This window comes from Penaeus japonicus, unplaced genomic scaffold (genome assembly GCF_977035675.1).
Source record: "Penaeus japonicus unplaced genomic scaffold, GWHDUDI00000001_assembly GWHDUDI00000005, whole genome shotgun sequence".
Taxonomy (NCBI): domain Eukaryota; kingdom Metazoa; phylum Arthropoda; class Malacostraca; order Decapoda; family Penaeidae; genus Penaeus; species Penaeus japonicus.
In genome coordinates, this window is record NW_028234407.1 from 39,271,713 (window position 1) to 39,283,210 (window position 11,498).

General features: G+C 44.3%; 1 protein-coding gene across 2 annotated transcripts in view; it reads left to right on the plus strand.

The window, feature by feature from the left end:
- The window catches only part of LOC122264269 (kynurenine/alpha-aminoadipate aminotransferase, mitochondrial), a 16,677-nt gene extending 5,496 nt beyond the window's left edge, over positions 1 to 11,181 (plus strand). For both annotated transcript variants that reach the window (XM_086537427.1, XM_086537426.1), the window contains exons 4-11: positions 6,351 to 6,540; positions 7,225 to 7,341; positions 7,516 to 7,662; positions 7,771 to 7,950; positions 8,288 to 8,414; positions 8,558 to 8,607; positions 9,429 to 9,587; positions 10,109 to 11,181. In XM_086537427.1, coding sequence (XP_086393553.1) covers positions 6,351 to 6,540; positions 7,225 to 7,341; positions 7,516 to 7,662; positions 7,771 to 7,950; positions 8,288 to 8,414; positions 8,558 to 8,607; positions 9,429 to 9,587; positions 10,109 to 10,174 — 1,036 coding nt within the window. In that variant the 3' untranslated portion in view covers positions 10,175 to 11,181. The remainder of the gene's footprint in view (positions 1 to 6,350; positions 6,541 to 7,224; positions 7,342 to 7,515; positions 7,663 to 7,770; positions 7,951 to 8,287; positions 8,415 to 8,557; positions 8,608 to 9,428; positions 9,588 to 10,108) is intronic.
- Positions 11,182 to 11,498: the final 317 nt, after the last annotated feature.

Consider the following 11,498-nt stretch of genomic DNA (forward strand, 5'->3'; position numbering starts at 1 on the left):
ATCCGCATATGATATGATATTACATAGGTCTCCTAATTCATTGTTCAGTTGGTAAATAGAGTACATAAGTATGTTAAATAGTGTATAGGACAATACTCCCCCTTGTGGGGCACCTAACTCTAGTTTACCGAAAGCACTAAATGTACCTTGGTACCATACTTTAACTTTCCTTGTAGTTAGATAGTCCTTTATCCATAGCAGTAGCTTTCCCTTAACTCCCAAGAGAGTTAATTCATGGAGAATTGCTGTTGGAGAAGCTCTGTCAAAAGCACCTTTAAAGTCTATGAAGTATGAAGACTGTGCTTTGCTATCATTTAGGTACTGTGCTAAACACATTTGTGTTCCTTTCCCTTTCTGGAAACCAAAATAGATGGATGAATTTGGTCTTTGGTCTGATAAAGAAGACGAGTGAGAAGGATTCTTTCACAGGTTTTGGAGAGACAGGATGATAGTGAGATTGGTCGAAATTCGTCTGGGCGTCCTGGTTTTGGAATGGGAATGATGGTTGTCTGTTTCCAGGAGGTAGGCAGAGTGTCTGTAGCATAGGTTAAGTTCAAGAGATCTAGAAGAGGATTTCTTTCCTTTGCCTGTACCTTAGCAAGGAGCCGGATAATGTCATATGTAATGCCACTGTCCCCAGGTGTAGGGGATTTGCCAGTTTTAATTGCTGCAAGAAGTTCGTCAGTTGTTAATAGTATGTCAGCTTCATCTGTTAATTGACACTGATAATCAATTTAATTTTTGTGTTTTAAGTTGGAAGACATAGACCACAACACGCCTACACTCTGCACTGCTCCAAATAGTACTGGTTGTCTATCAGTAGATAGACAAACAAACTATTTGGTCACATTTTAGTGCGCTTTCTCTCCCTCAGGCCCTGTTTACATGAGGCGCTTCCAACTCACGTTAGCAAACACGGTGTTAGCAAAGTCAATGGTAGTCTATGGAACCGGTCACACGTGACGCGGCGTTTTGTCTGACGCCGCGTCAACGTCGGGGTCCCTTGCTAATGCGGCGCTTTGAAAGCAGCGCGCTCTCTAATTGGCTGGGCTGCTACCAATGAGGAGAGAGAATGTGAGTTACTATGGCAACCCCTGGGATACTCCACGTGGAGGAAGTTTCTCGCCGCTTCCGCTGCTTCAAATTTAATTTAATTAAATTTATTAAATATATATATGTATGTATATATATATATATATATAGTATATATATACTATATATATATTACATATATATATACTATATATATACTACATATATATATATACATATATATATGGTATATATATACTATATATATACTATATATATATACATATATATATGGTATATATATACTATATATATACTATATATATACTACATATATATATATACATATATATATGGTATATATATACTATATATATACTATATATATATATATTCTCGCCGCTTGCGCCGCTTCAAGACCCAAGCACATGCTACCTCTTCTACATCCATCCTGGTTGAAACTGTCTGTTGCTCTCTGCATTGTTTGGCACAGACACACATATAACGCACGCACAAACACAAGGGTCGCGTTATCGCCGCGTTTGAAAGCGCCTCGTGTGAGTGGTAGTTTCTAATGTCGAGTTTGCTAACGCCCGTTGGAAAGCACCTAGTGTAAACAGGCACTCATTGTTCTCTCTTCACACAATTCTATCCTCGTTCCTGGACCTCACCTTCTCTACTGAAGGGGATTCGTCTGGTAGCGGAGTAGTGGTGCTCCCAACCTCATCTTGGTGGGTTTGTTGGGGGGCTGCTGCCTACAGGATTAGCCTACGAACCCTTGGGGGTGGAGAACTTCGCTGACTAATCTCACCAAGGGGGGGGAGGCGAGGATCTAGGGAAACACCGGCACTCTCAGCCATTTTAAGAAATGATTAGGGATAGGCTTCCCCTAAAGGGCACCCTTGAGAAGTCATAATGACCCACCCTACATCCTCCCAGACACTCACCTCGAGGGCTAGGGCGGATTGTCATTTTTTATTTGTATAACCACCTAGTCAACAAGTAACATGCCGAAGGTACAGATCAAAGCCAAAGGAGGTCCGTTCCCTGAAAAGAGGACAGAACTACTGAAGATACTCGGTATGAAGGACATCAAGATCGTCAAGCACCTTCCTACATATGATGGCTACATGGCGATTATTGTACTAACTATGTATATGAAGACGACATTGGCTTCTCCCCAATCCTGTCACCAGAGAAGAAAGCCAAAATGACAGTCGTCTTGAAGGAAATAGACACAGAAGTTCTCAAAGAAACACCAAAATCCATCGAAGCAGAAATCATCAACACTGCCCCATACGCAAAGGTAGACGATGTCTTTGTTATGAATAAGCCACATATCAAAGTCCAGTTTAGAACAATGGCCATGACAGATAGGGTCAAAGAAACAGGAGTGCGCCTCTTCTGGTTCTCAATTCCACCGAGGAACATAGAGTACGAGTGGTACATCAATGTGCCACAGGGCATGGTGTGCTACTGGTATGCACACGTAAAAGCCACCTGCCTGAACAAAGATAAAAAAGTCTGCAGTGAATGCGCCCAAGAGGGGCACATCTTCCGAGAATGCCCCAATAAAAATAAACCAAAATGCATAAACTGTAGGGAAAATCACAGAACCCTTTCCGGAAAATGTAACATCAGGAATGAGATCATGAATAAAATAGAAAACGAAAAACTAGAAAAAGAAAGAACAGAGCTCCCTTACAGCAAGGTAGTTATAAAAAGCTGCAGACACAGCATTAGAAAGAGCAACCCCTAAACAAATATTAGCACTCCCAAATGACCTCTCAGTAGTGTTAATAAACGCGCATTTAGCCAACCTAGCCAAACCAGGAACTTGTGCAGATGTGGTCAAGAAAGGGCTCAGGACTGCCAACTTACCTGAGGTTGACCTACCTAATGATGTCGACTCTGGGGCGGTCTTCCAGATCTACAATGGACACCGACAAAGCCCACCTTGAATTGAAAGAATTAGAAACAAACACAGCAGAACCTACAGTCAGCAAAGAACAGAGGAAGCAAAAACCAGTCACAAAACTAGTGTATGGGGAATCCCTGCTGACCCAAAAGATTTAGGACTCCAAATTTGTGCGCACGACCTTAAGAAATATATCAACTCTGATAAAATAATGATAGGGAAGGAAATTAAATATGGCAACCTCAAATTCACTTTTACTAACCGCAATTATATAAATAAAAAGGGGTAAATCAAATGGCATCTTGAAGCAGGGTCCATTGAGGTAAATGGGAGCATGATCCAAGCCAGGCACAAGCTAAAAGGTATTAAGAACGAGTATGCTGAGACACAACAACCATCAGCCAAAACAGCCAAACGATGAATTTAAGAATAGTTCAACATAACGTCCTTCACTAGAAAGCAAGAAAAACAATGAACTATGCAATACATACACCTCCCATGACCCAGACATTACCCTCTTAAATAGCCATGGGCTAGATGGGAGACCTGTTCTGGAGATTGACCAAGAAACAGACAGATGGTTCAAGGACATCCTTGAAGCTAAGGAAGCCTGCATCTCTTTTACAGCCCACAGAACCATACCCCATCCTACCAACACTGCAGAATTACAGCTTCTCCAAGCTCTTTATGGGATATAAAAGAAATTGCTGACCTAAGAGGGTGGAGTCGAGAACTAAGACGCCAATATGCCACTATAAGAGACCGACTAACGAAAGCCTGCAAAACCCTTTATAACACCAAATGGGCTAGTCTCACTACCAATCTTTCCAACACAAGGGACCCAAAAGAATTGGCGGCAGCTTCGTTTCCTGATGGGAAACGAAGTCAGATACAGCCCATACCTCTTTGACCACCAGGGAAATAAGGTTTATTCAGAAGCTGATAAAGAGGCCATCCACTGAACATATTGGAGAAATGTTTCCCATATCTCCAATAATGAGAACCTTCTCTTCGAAGAAGAAACAGAAAAGAGAGTAACAGAGGAAATAGCCTGGCAAGCAGACCTACTAACCCCAAATCCATCCATAAACCTGGGAAACATCTCAGCAGGAGACCCTCTAACTGCCCCAATCACTATCAATAGTGAACCAAGTGATCCGTCTCATGAAAAACAAAGCACCCGGAATTAGCCAAATTAGAAAGGTGAAGGGTCAACATGACAAATAGAGGTGAAGGAGTACACAAACTTTATTGTATTTATGTACATAACCACTATGTAAACCAATTTTTTAAACAAGCAGTGGGCACCCTACCTTCCTGCTCCTGCAGCTAAAAAGCTCAGTATTTATCTACCCCCAGACCACCAGTCTTGCCGAATGATACGTGACCAAGCTTGCAACTGAACTGATTGCACATTTTTTAGGACAAGCATGGGATTACACCCCCCACCTTTTATTTCCCACTTGTACTTCATTTTAGGTAGCTAGTTACCATCTTATATCTTCCTTCTCCTTCTCTTTCGATAATCGCGATTCTCCACTTTTCTCTTTGTATTGTATAATTGGGTACCCTGCACAGCCTCACGTCTGAGGGCATGCGGAGGATTTTCATTGATTTAGCTTCCATTGTATGTATTGTATATCACTTCCAAACCACAAATGATATGAAAATAACAATATCACGCACTATGGCGTAATTTAGGTGCCAGTTCTGCGAAGACCTGATTATCCAGGTGACACAGATCCTTAAAAATTGGACACGAGGTTTGTTGTTTTTATGATATTTGAGTAGTTTTACTAATACCACAAATACTGTTACTGACGGTCCGACTTTTTTTTGTTAAATTTCTTTCATGTGCACTTGTGCATTTATTTATGTTTGTGTATTAGTTTGCCGATCACTTTTTGATGCTTGGTATAAATATGATCATGGAAGTAGTCATACTTGGTCATGAATGGCATTTTTCGTGAACCAAACTTATTTTTAGAAATTATTGCATAGACTTTGGTGTATGTCAATCATTTATTATCAACCTGTGATCAGTCATCATCGACGTGGCATCTTCGCCTTAAACAAATGTAAATCTTATGTTAACCGTAACTTTCGTCACATCACGCATAGCCATTTTCGTAGCCATGATTCACCATTATTACGATAATCTTCTATTTCTATAGGGTTAACAATTAACGTTGCACATAAGATCCATCACTCATCGGCTAATCTACGAATAAAACCCTAATAACATATTGCACTGTAAATCTGCAATTGATATTACTATTACTCCCTCTCCCTCCCCCTTTCCCTCTCCATATTCTTCCTCTCCCCCGCTCCTTCTTCCTCCCCCTCTCCCTCTTCCTTTACCCCTCCCCTTCCATCTACCTCACTCTCTCTTTCTTCATCTCCCTCTCCCCCTCTCCTTCCCTCTACCCCTCTCCCCCTGCCTTTCCTTGCCTCTACCCCTCTCCCTCTTCTTCCCTCTACCCCTTCGCTCTCTTCATCTCCTTCCCTCTTCATCTGCCTCCCCTTCCCTCTCCCCCTCTCCATCTACCTCTCCTTCCCTCTACCCCTCTGCCTCTGCCTCTCCTTTCCTCTCCGCCTATCCTTCCCTCTCCCCCTCTCCATCTGCCTCTCCTTCCCTACCCCATCTCCCTCTGCCTTTCCTTCCTTCTACCCCTCTCTTCATCTCCATCTGCCTCTCCTTCCCTCTACCCCTCTGCCTCTGCCTCTCCTTTCCTCTCCGCCTATCCTTCCCTCTCCCCCTCTCCATCTGCCTCTCCTTCCCTCTACCCCTCTGCCTCTGCCTCTCCTTTCCTCTCCGCCTATCCTTCCCTCTCCCCCTCTCCATCTGCCTCTCCTTCCCTCTACCCCATCTCCCTCTGCCTTTCCTTCCCTCTACCCCTCTTCCTCTCCTTCCCTCTACCCAATTCCCCTCTGCCTCTCCTTCCCTCTCCCCCTCTCCATCTGCCTCTCCTTCCCTACCCCATCTCCCTCTGCCTTTCCTTCCTTCTACCCCTCTCTTCATCTCCATCTGCCTCTCCTTCCCTCTCCCCATCTCCCTCTGCCTTTCCTTCCCTCTACCCCTCTTCCTCTCCTTCCCTCTACCCAATTCCCCTCTGCCTCTCCTTCCCTCTACCCCTCTGCCTCTGCCTCTCCTTTCCTCTCCGCCCATCTCCCTCTGCCTCCCCTTCCCTCTACCCCTCTTCCTCTCCTTCCCTCTACCCAATTCCCCTCTGCCTCTCCTTCTCTCTACCCCTCTCCCCATCTCCCTCTGCCTTTTCTTTTTTCTACCCCCTCTCTCTCTCCTTCCCTCTACCCCTCTCCCTTTGCCTCTCCTACCCTTTACTTCTCGCCCCATTTCCCTTTGCCCCTCCTTCCCTCTCCCTCTCCTTCCACACACCAGGTACGTCCCCTTAATCGAACAGCTCAAGGAGATGACCCTCCGTACCCACAACCCCCCTCGCTGGACTGAGAGCGACCTGCTGGTGACCGTCGGGTGTCAGGACGGCCTGGCGAAGGCGGTGGAGATGCTGCTCGACCCAGGGGACTGCGTGGTCGTGCAAGAGCCTTGTTATCCGGACGCCCTATGCATCGTGAGTGCGCACTCTCTTTGTGACTTGTGTGTGTTGTGTTTGTTTATTTGTTGGTATGTGTGTGTGTGTGTTTGTTTGTTGTGCGTGTGTATTTTTGTGTTGTGTATGTTTGTGTGTGTGTTGTGCGTATGTGTGTGCACGCACGGCGCACGCGCGCGCGTGTGTGTGTGTGTGTGTGTAAGGATAAGGATAAGCCAGATTTGCGGAGCAGATGCTACGCCGGGCTTGTATGCACTGAGGCGAGCCCGCCTGAATCAGCGTGTGCTGACTCGTGAGAGAATGTGCCAACGAGTGTTGACTCGATCTGAGCTTGGTCCTTACCCAATGCAGTGCCCAGCCACGTCAGTAACCGCCAGGTGACAGTGGAAACTCACGAGTTTGGACGGGACTCGATCTGCCGACCACGGGGATGTGAAGCCGACACGCTACCAATGAGCTACCAGACGGCTTGTGTGTGTGTGTGTTGTGTGTATGTGTGCACACGCGCGGCGCGCGTGTGTGTGTATCCCATGCCATGACATCTGCTGGCCATCCATGATTGATATAACCCAAATCACTGTAATTCACAAGTTTTTTTCCCCTCATGTTTAATTCACAATGTGTAACTGCCTGTATGGATGGTATTAATTAGACAACATAATTAACTATCGCCACATGGTTGTTAAAGTTCAGTTGTATTTCTAGCTCGCTCCACTGAAGCTGAAGTACGTCATTGTCACAGCGGACGAAAGAGGCATGTGCCCCGTGGCTCTCAAGAAAGGACTCGAAGAGGCACGGCTTTCAGGAGGACCCGTGCCGAAGGTCAGTGGGCTACGTGTTATTTTAAGTAGATGGTAAATGGTCTGGATTTATCAGTAACTTGTTCATTTGATTTTTTGATTTTAAGTACCATCAACAGGATTTTCTTGTAACTTGACTTCTTAATAAGTACCAGTAACAGGGTATGTTTTTCAACTAGGCTCTTGAATCACTCAGGTCTTGTACTTGGTGCCTACTGCCTGCAATCCCACGGGAATCACCATAGACGAGGCGCGACGTAGGGAGATCTACAGCATCGCCTCCGAGTATGACCTCATCATCCTTGAGGATGACCCGTACCTCTTCCTTCAGTACGACGAGGAAGTAAGTGCAAAATGCATCAAGAATTCATAACATGTTATAGTCACTCGTGAACTCTGTCCTGATAAGAGACTGTGCGGCTCAATTTGACATTCACTCGACAACTTCCAGCCAATGCCCCCGAGTTTCCTGCGGTTGGACACAGAAGGAAGGGTCTTGAGGTTTGACTCCTTCTCCAAGATCGTGAGCGCAGGGTTGAGGGTTGGCTTCGTGACAGGCCCGGCACCGCTCATCGAGAGGATAAACTGGCACATGCAGGCCAGCGTATTGTGTCCGCCAGGCATTAGTCAGGTAGGTCTTGGGTACTTAGGAGCTGGCGAAATAGTGTCACTGTACACTTCACCTAACTCTTAATCGCTCAGCCTTATTCACCATAAATAGCCCGTGTGAGTCAAGTTATTCTGATTGACGCAACGCCTCGGCTCAAATCAAGGATAACTTGCACCCTTGCCTGTAAATATAACAATACGAAATGAAACACCTTCGTCATTCATCATTAGAATTAAACGTTGCTCACCCTGTATGTATTTATCATTACTTGTATGAAGTTCTCTTTCGCAAAACCATATACATAGTATCCTCCCACTATCAGAAGCATCCTAAATCCTCATTATCAAAACGTCCGTAGGTCATGGTGAGCGAACTGCTGCGGAAATGGGGCGACGACGGATTCAAGAAGCACGTAGGCAAGCTGAGGGATTTCTACAAAGCGCAGAGGGATGTGATGTTACGGGCAGTGGAAGAGCATCTCACTGGTCAGCTGTCATTTGTTATTGTTATTTATGCATGATAAAAGGGCATTTAAAAGCCATTTGGAATTATATGCAGTTGGTTTAACCATGAGACGGGCACAAAATGCTGATTGTGATAGATTTTATATTATTTGATCATGTTTCAGGACTGTGTGAGTGGACTGTGCCGAAGGGAGGAATCTATATTTGGTTTAAGGTAATTAGATATGTATCTGTGAATATGCTTAGACAACTATTCTTATATAGACATATGCATATACTCTGCAGACACATGGACTATCATGCATACGCAGGCACTGTTAGCCACTCGATGCCGCTAGTTGTAATTCTCTAGCTGTCAGCGATTGTAATCCACTAGCTTTACCCATTGTATCTGGTGGATAAGACAGACATACGTACACGTGGTCAGAGGTGCTTGGTCTTCCTGTTCTTCTCTGTCTGTCACTCGTCTCTCTGGGATTCTCTCTGTGTTCCTTCTGTTTTTCCTGGATTATGTACATCTCTTGGGCAACTTTCTATGCCTCAGGGCTTCCGCAAGGAAACACAGCTGCTAGAGCAGCTGCAGGAAGCAGACATAAGTGACAGGTTAAGACTGACTAAAAGCATATAACAATGAATTATTTAGTAAAGTATAATCAGTGCCTTAGGTCACATGATATGTAATATCAGTGCCATACACACACACACACACACACACACACACACACACACACACACACACACACACACACACACACACACACACACACACACACACACACACACACAAGCGCGCACATTCACACAAAAGCACACACGCTTTTGACAAATGCATTCAAAATGTGAATGAGAAAGAATAATCCCAGAGTGCAAGATCTGCAACTAGCGTTTCGACGCCACACTTTCCCCCAGAATTACGTGCTACTAAAAAATCAAATGTCGAGACGTCAGTGCCACACCTCACGAAGTGGGATCATTCGCACCCACCAACACCTCTCCTACATTCAAGTACTACCTACTGCTATCTCGTCCTCGTAGGTCCCAGGTCTCCATGACACGACGCCCATGCTGGTGAAGAGAGCTGTCTTGAAGGGCGTCGTGCTCGTTCCCGGGAAAGACTTCATGGTCGATGACAAGAAGCAGTGCCAGTACATGAGGGCGGCTTTTTCATGCGCCACGAAGGAGCAGATGTGGAAAGTGGGTGGACTGGCTTATTTGCTTATGGTTGAATGCGGGTTGAGTTACCGGGCTTGTTGTTTTGTTCGGTTGATTAACGATTGGTGTAAAGAGTTGTCTCTTTAAGGTTGAGTGGCTGGTGATGTGGGTTTGATTTGAGATTTGGAAAAGGTGTGAATGAGAGTGAGCGGTTTCACAAATTCTTATGAGCACTTTTATGTTATTATCTTTGGTATTATTATTATGATTATTTTTTTATGTAATTGTTGTTTTCATTATTGTTATTATTATTTCTATTATTATTGTTATTTTTATTATTGTTATTATTAGTAATATTATTACTATTATTATTATTCATATTATGATGATCTCATCTTGCATAAAAAATCGAAACGCTAATAGCACATCGTGAAATAGATCATATTTTTTTCAACAAAAGTAATGTATTCAATGTAATATCCGATTTACCAGCGTCACTATTCTTTTCACAGTGTACCTTTATGCGCCTACTCGTTCCTAATTTCCTTTTGTTTCCTTCAAAGGGGATGGAGAAGCTGGCAGAACTAATCCGAGAGGAAATGGCACTACAGCAAGATTCTCAACATTAAGGGATGTTACGCGTCTACCTCCATTCCGATACTGCATTTGCAATGAACACCGTAGGAAAAAAAAGAAAAAATGTAACTAGAAAATGGATCCACTATTCTCTTGACTTCTTCAAACGCGAAATGGTGAGAGTGAATGCGTTTATGTTTGGAAATCACTTTGACGATTGATCGAGGAATCATCTCCTGAAATGGGCCTCCTCGATTCCGAAGACGCCGAAGCACCGGCGCTTGGATTGTAAACACCAATGACCACAAAGAATAAGGATAAGCCAGATTTGCGGATGCTACGCCGGGCTTATATGCAATGAGGCGAGCCCGCCACCATAAAGAATAAAGACCATGCAATACGAAAACCCACAACATATGTTCATTATCGAACAATGAAAAGTTCGCGAAAGCCGTGAGATCTCAAACGAGTCATGAAGCAGCTCGCCTACGCACCAGAAACGCCCACGCGCCCATACGAAAGAAACAACGAAGGTTTCCCCGAGGTCTGTCTCTGTGGACCGCTCAGCCCCGAAAGAGTCGTAAATACATACATTACAGACCCTCTCATTATCAGCTTGCCGCCTGACACCTAGCCTTTGTTGTGTTCATTAAGTACTTGTAAACACAGCGGGGCTGCCGGAGTGCAGGCGATAACCGGCCTTATTGACTGCCAATAGAGGCGAAAGTCCCTGGGCTCCTGGGCCGGCGCGACGTGGGTGGCCCAAGAAGTGTGTCGATTCCAAGTGTGTCGATTCCTAAGGATGTCCTCGCATTGATTTCCTTTTGTGTTGAGCGTCTTTGAGTTTGCCAAGAAACCTTCTTTATCTCGGGAAGCTAATCAGGTATATTATGATCATCTGAGTCGATGATAATTTTATTTAACTGTGTAAAAGGAGATTTCAGTTTAGATCGGTATCAGGTGAGGCCGGTGAAGTCCTGATATTTCTGGGTCCATTTTTATCTTGTATTTCAAAGGGCTTTTGTTGAGGAAATAAATTACTGTACTGCATGTTATCCAATAGGCTTTGGAACTTTCATCCTTTCGTAGTCAGATGAGTGAATATATTACGCTGGTTTTGCAAACCTTGCAAACCGACGTTGCATATGCATAACCCCTTCACGTCACATACGGTCACACAAGTACAAAGCCAATGTGTATGTTTACTTATGGATATGTATATGTGTATGTGTGTGAGAGAGTGTGCATATCCATATACATACACGCATAAACGTATATATGTATAAACATGTGTGAGTGTGTGCATATACATATGCATACACGCATGTACATATATATGTATAAACCCATGTGTGTTTGTGTTGGTGTCTGAACGAG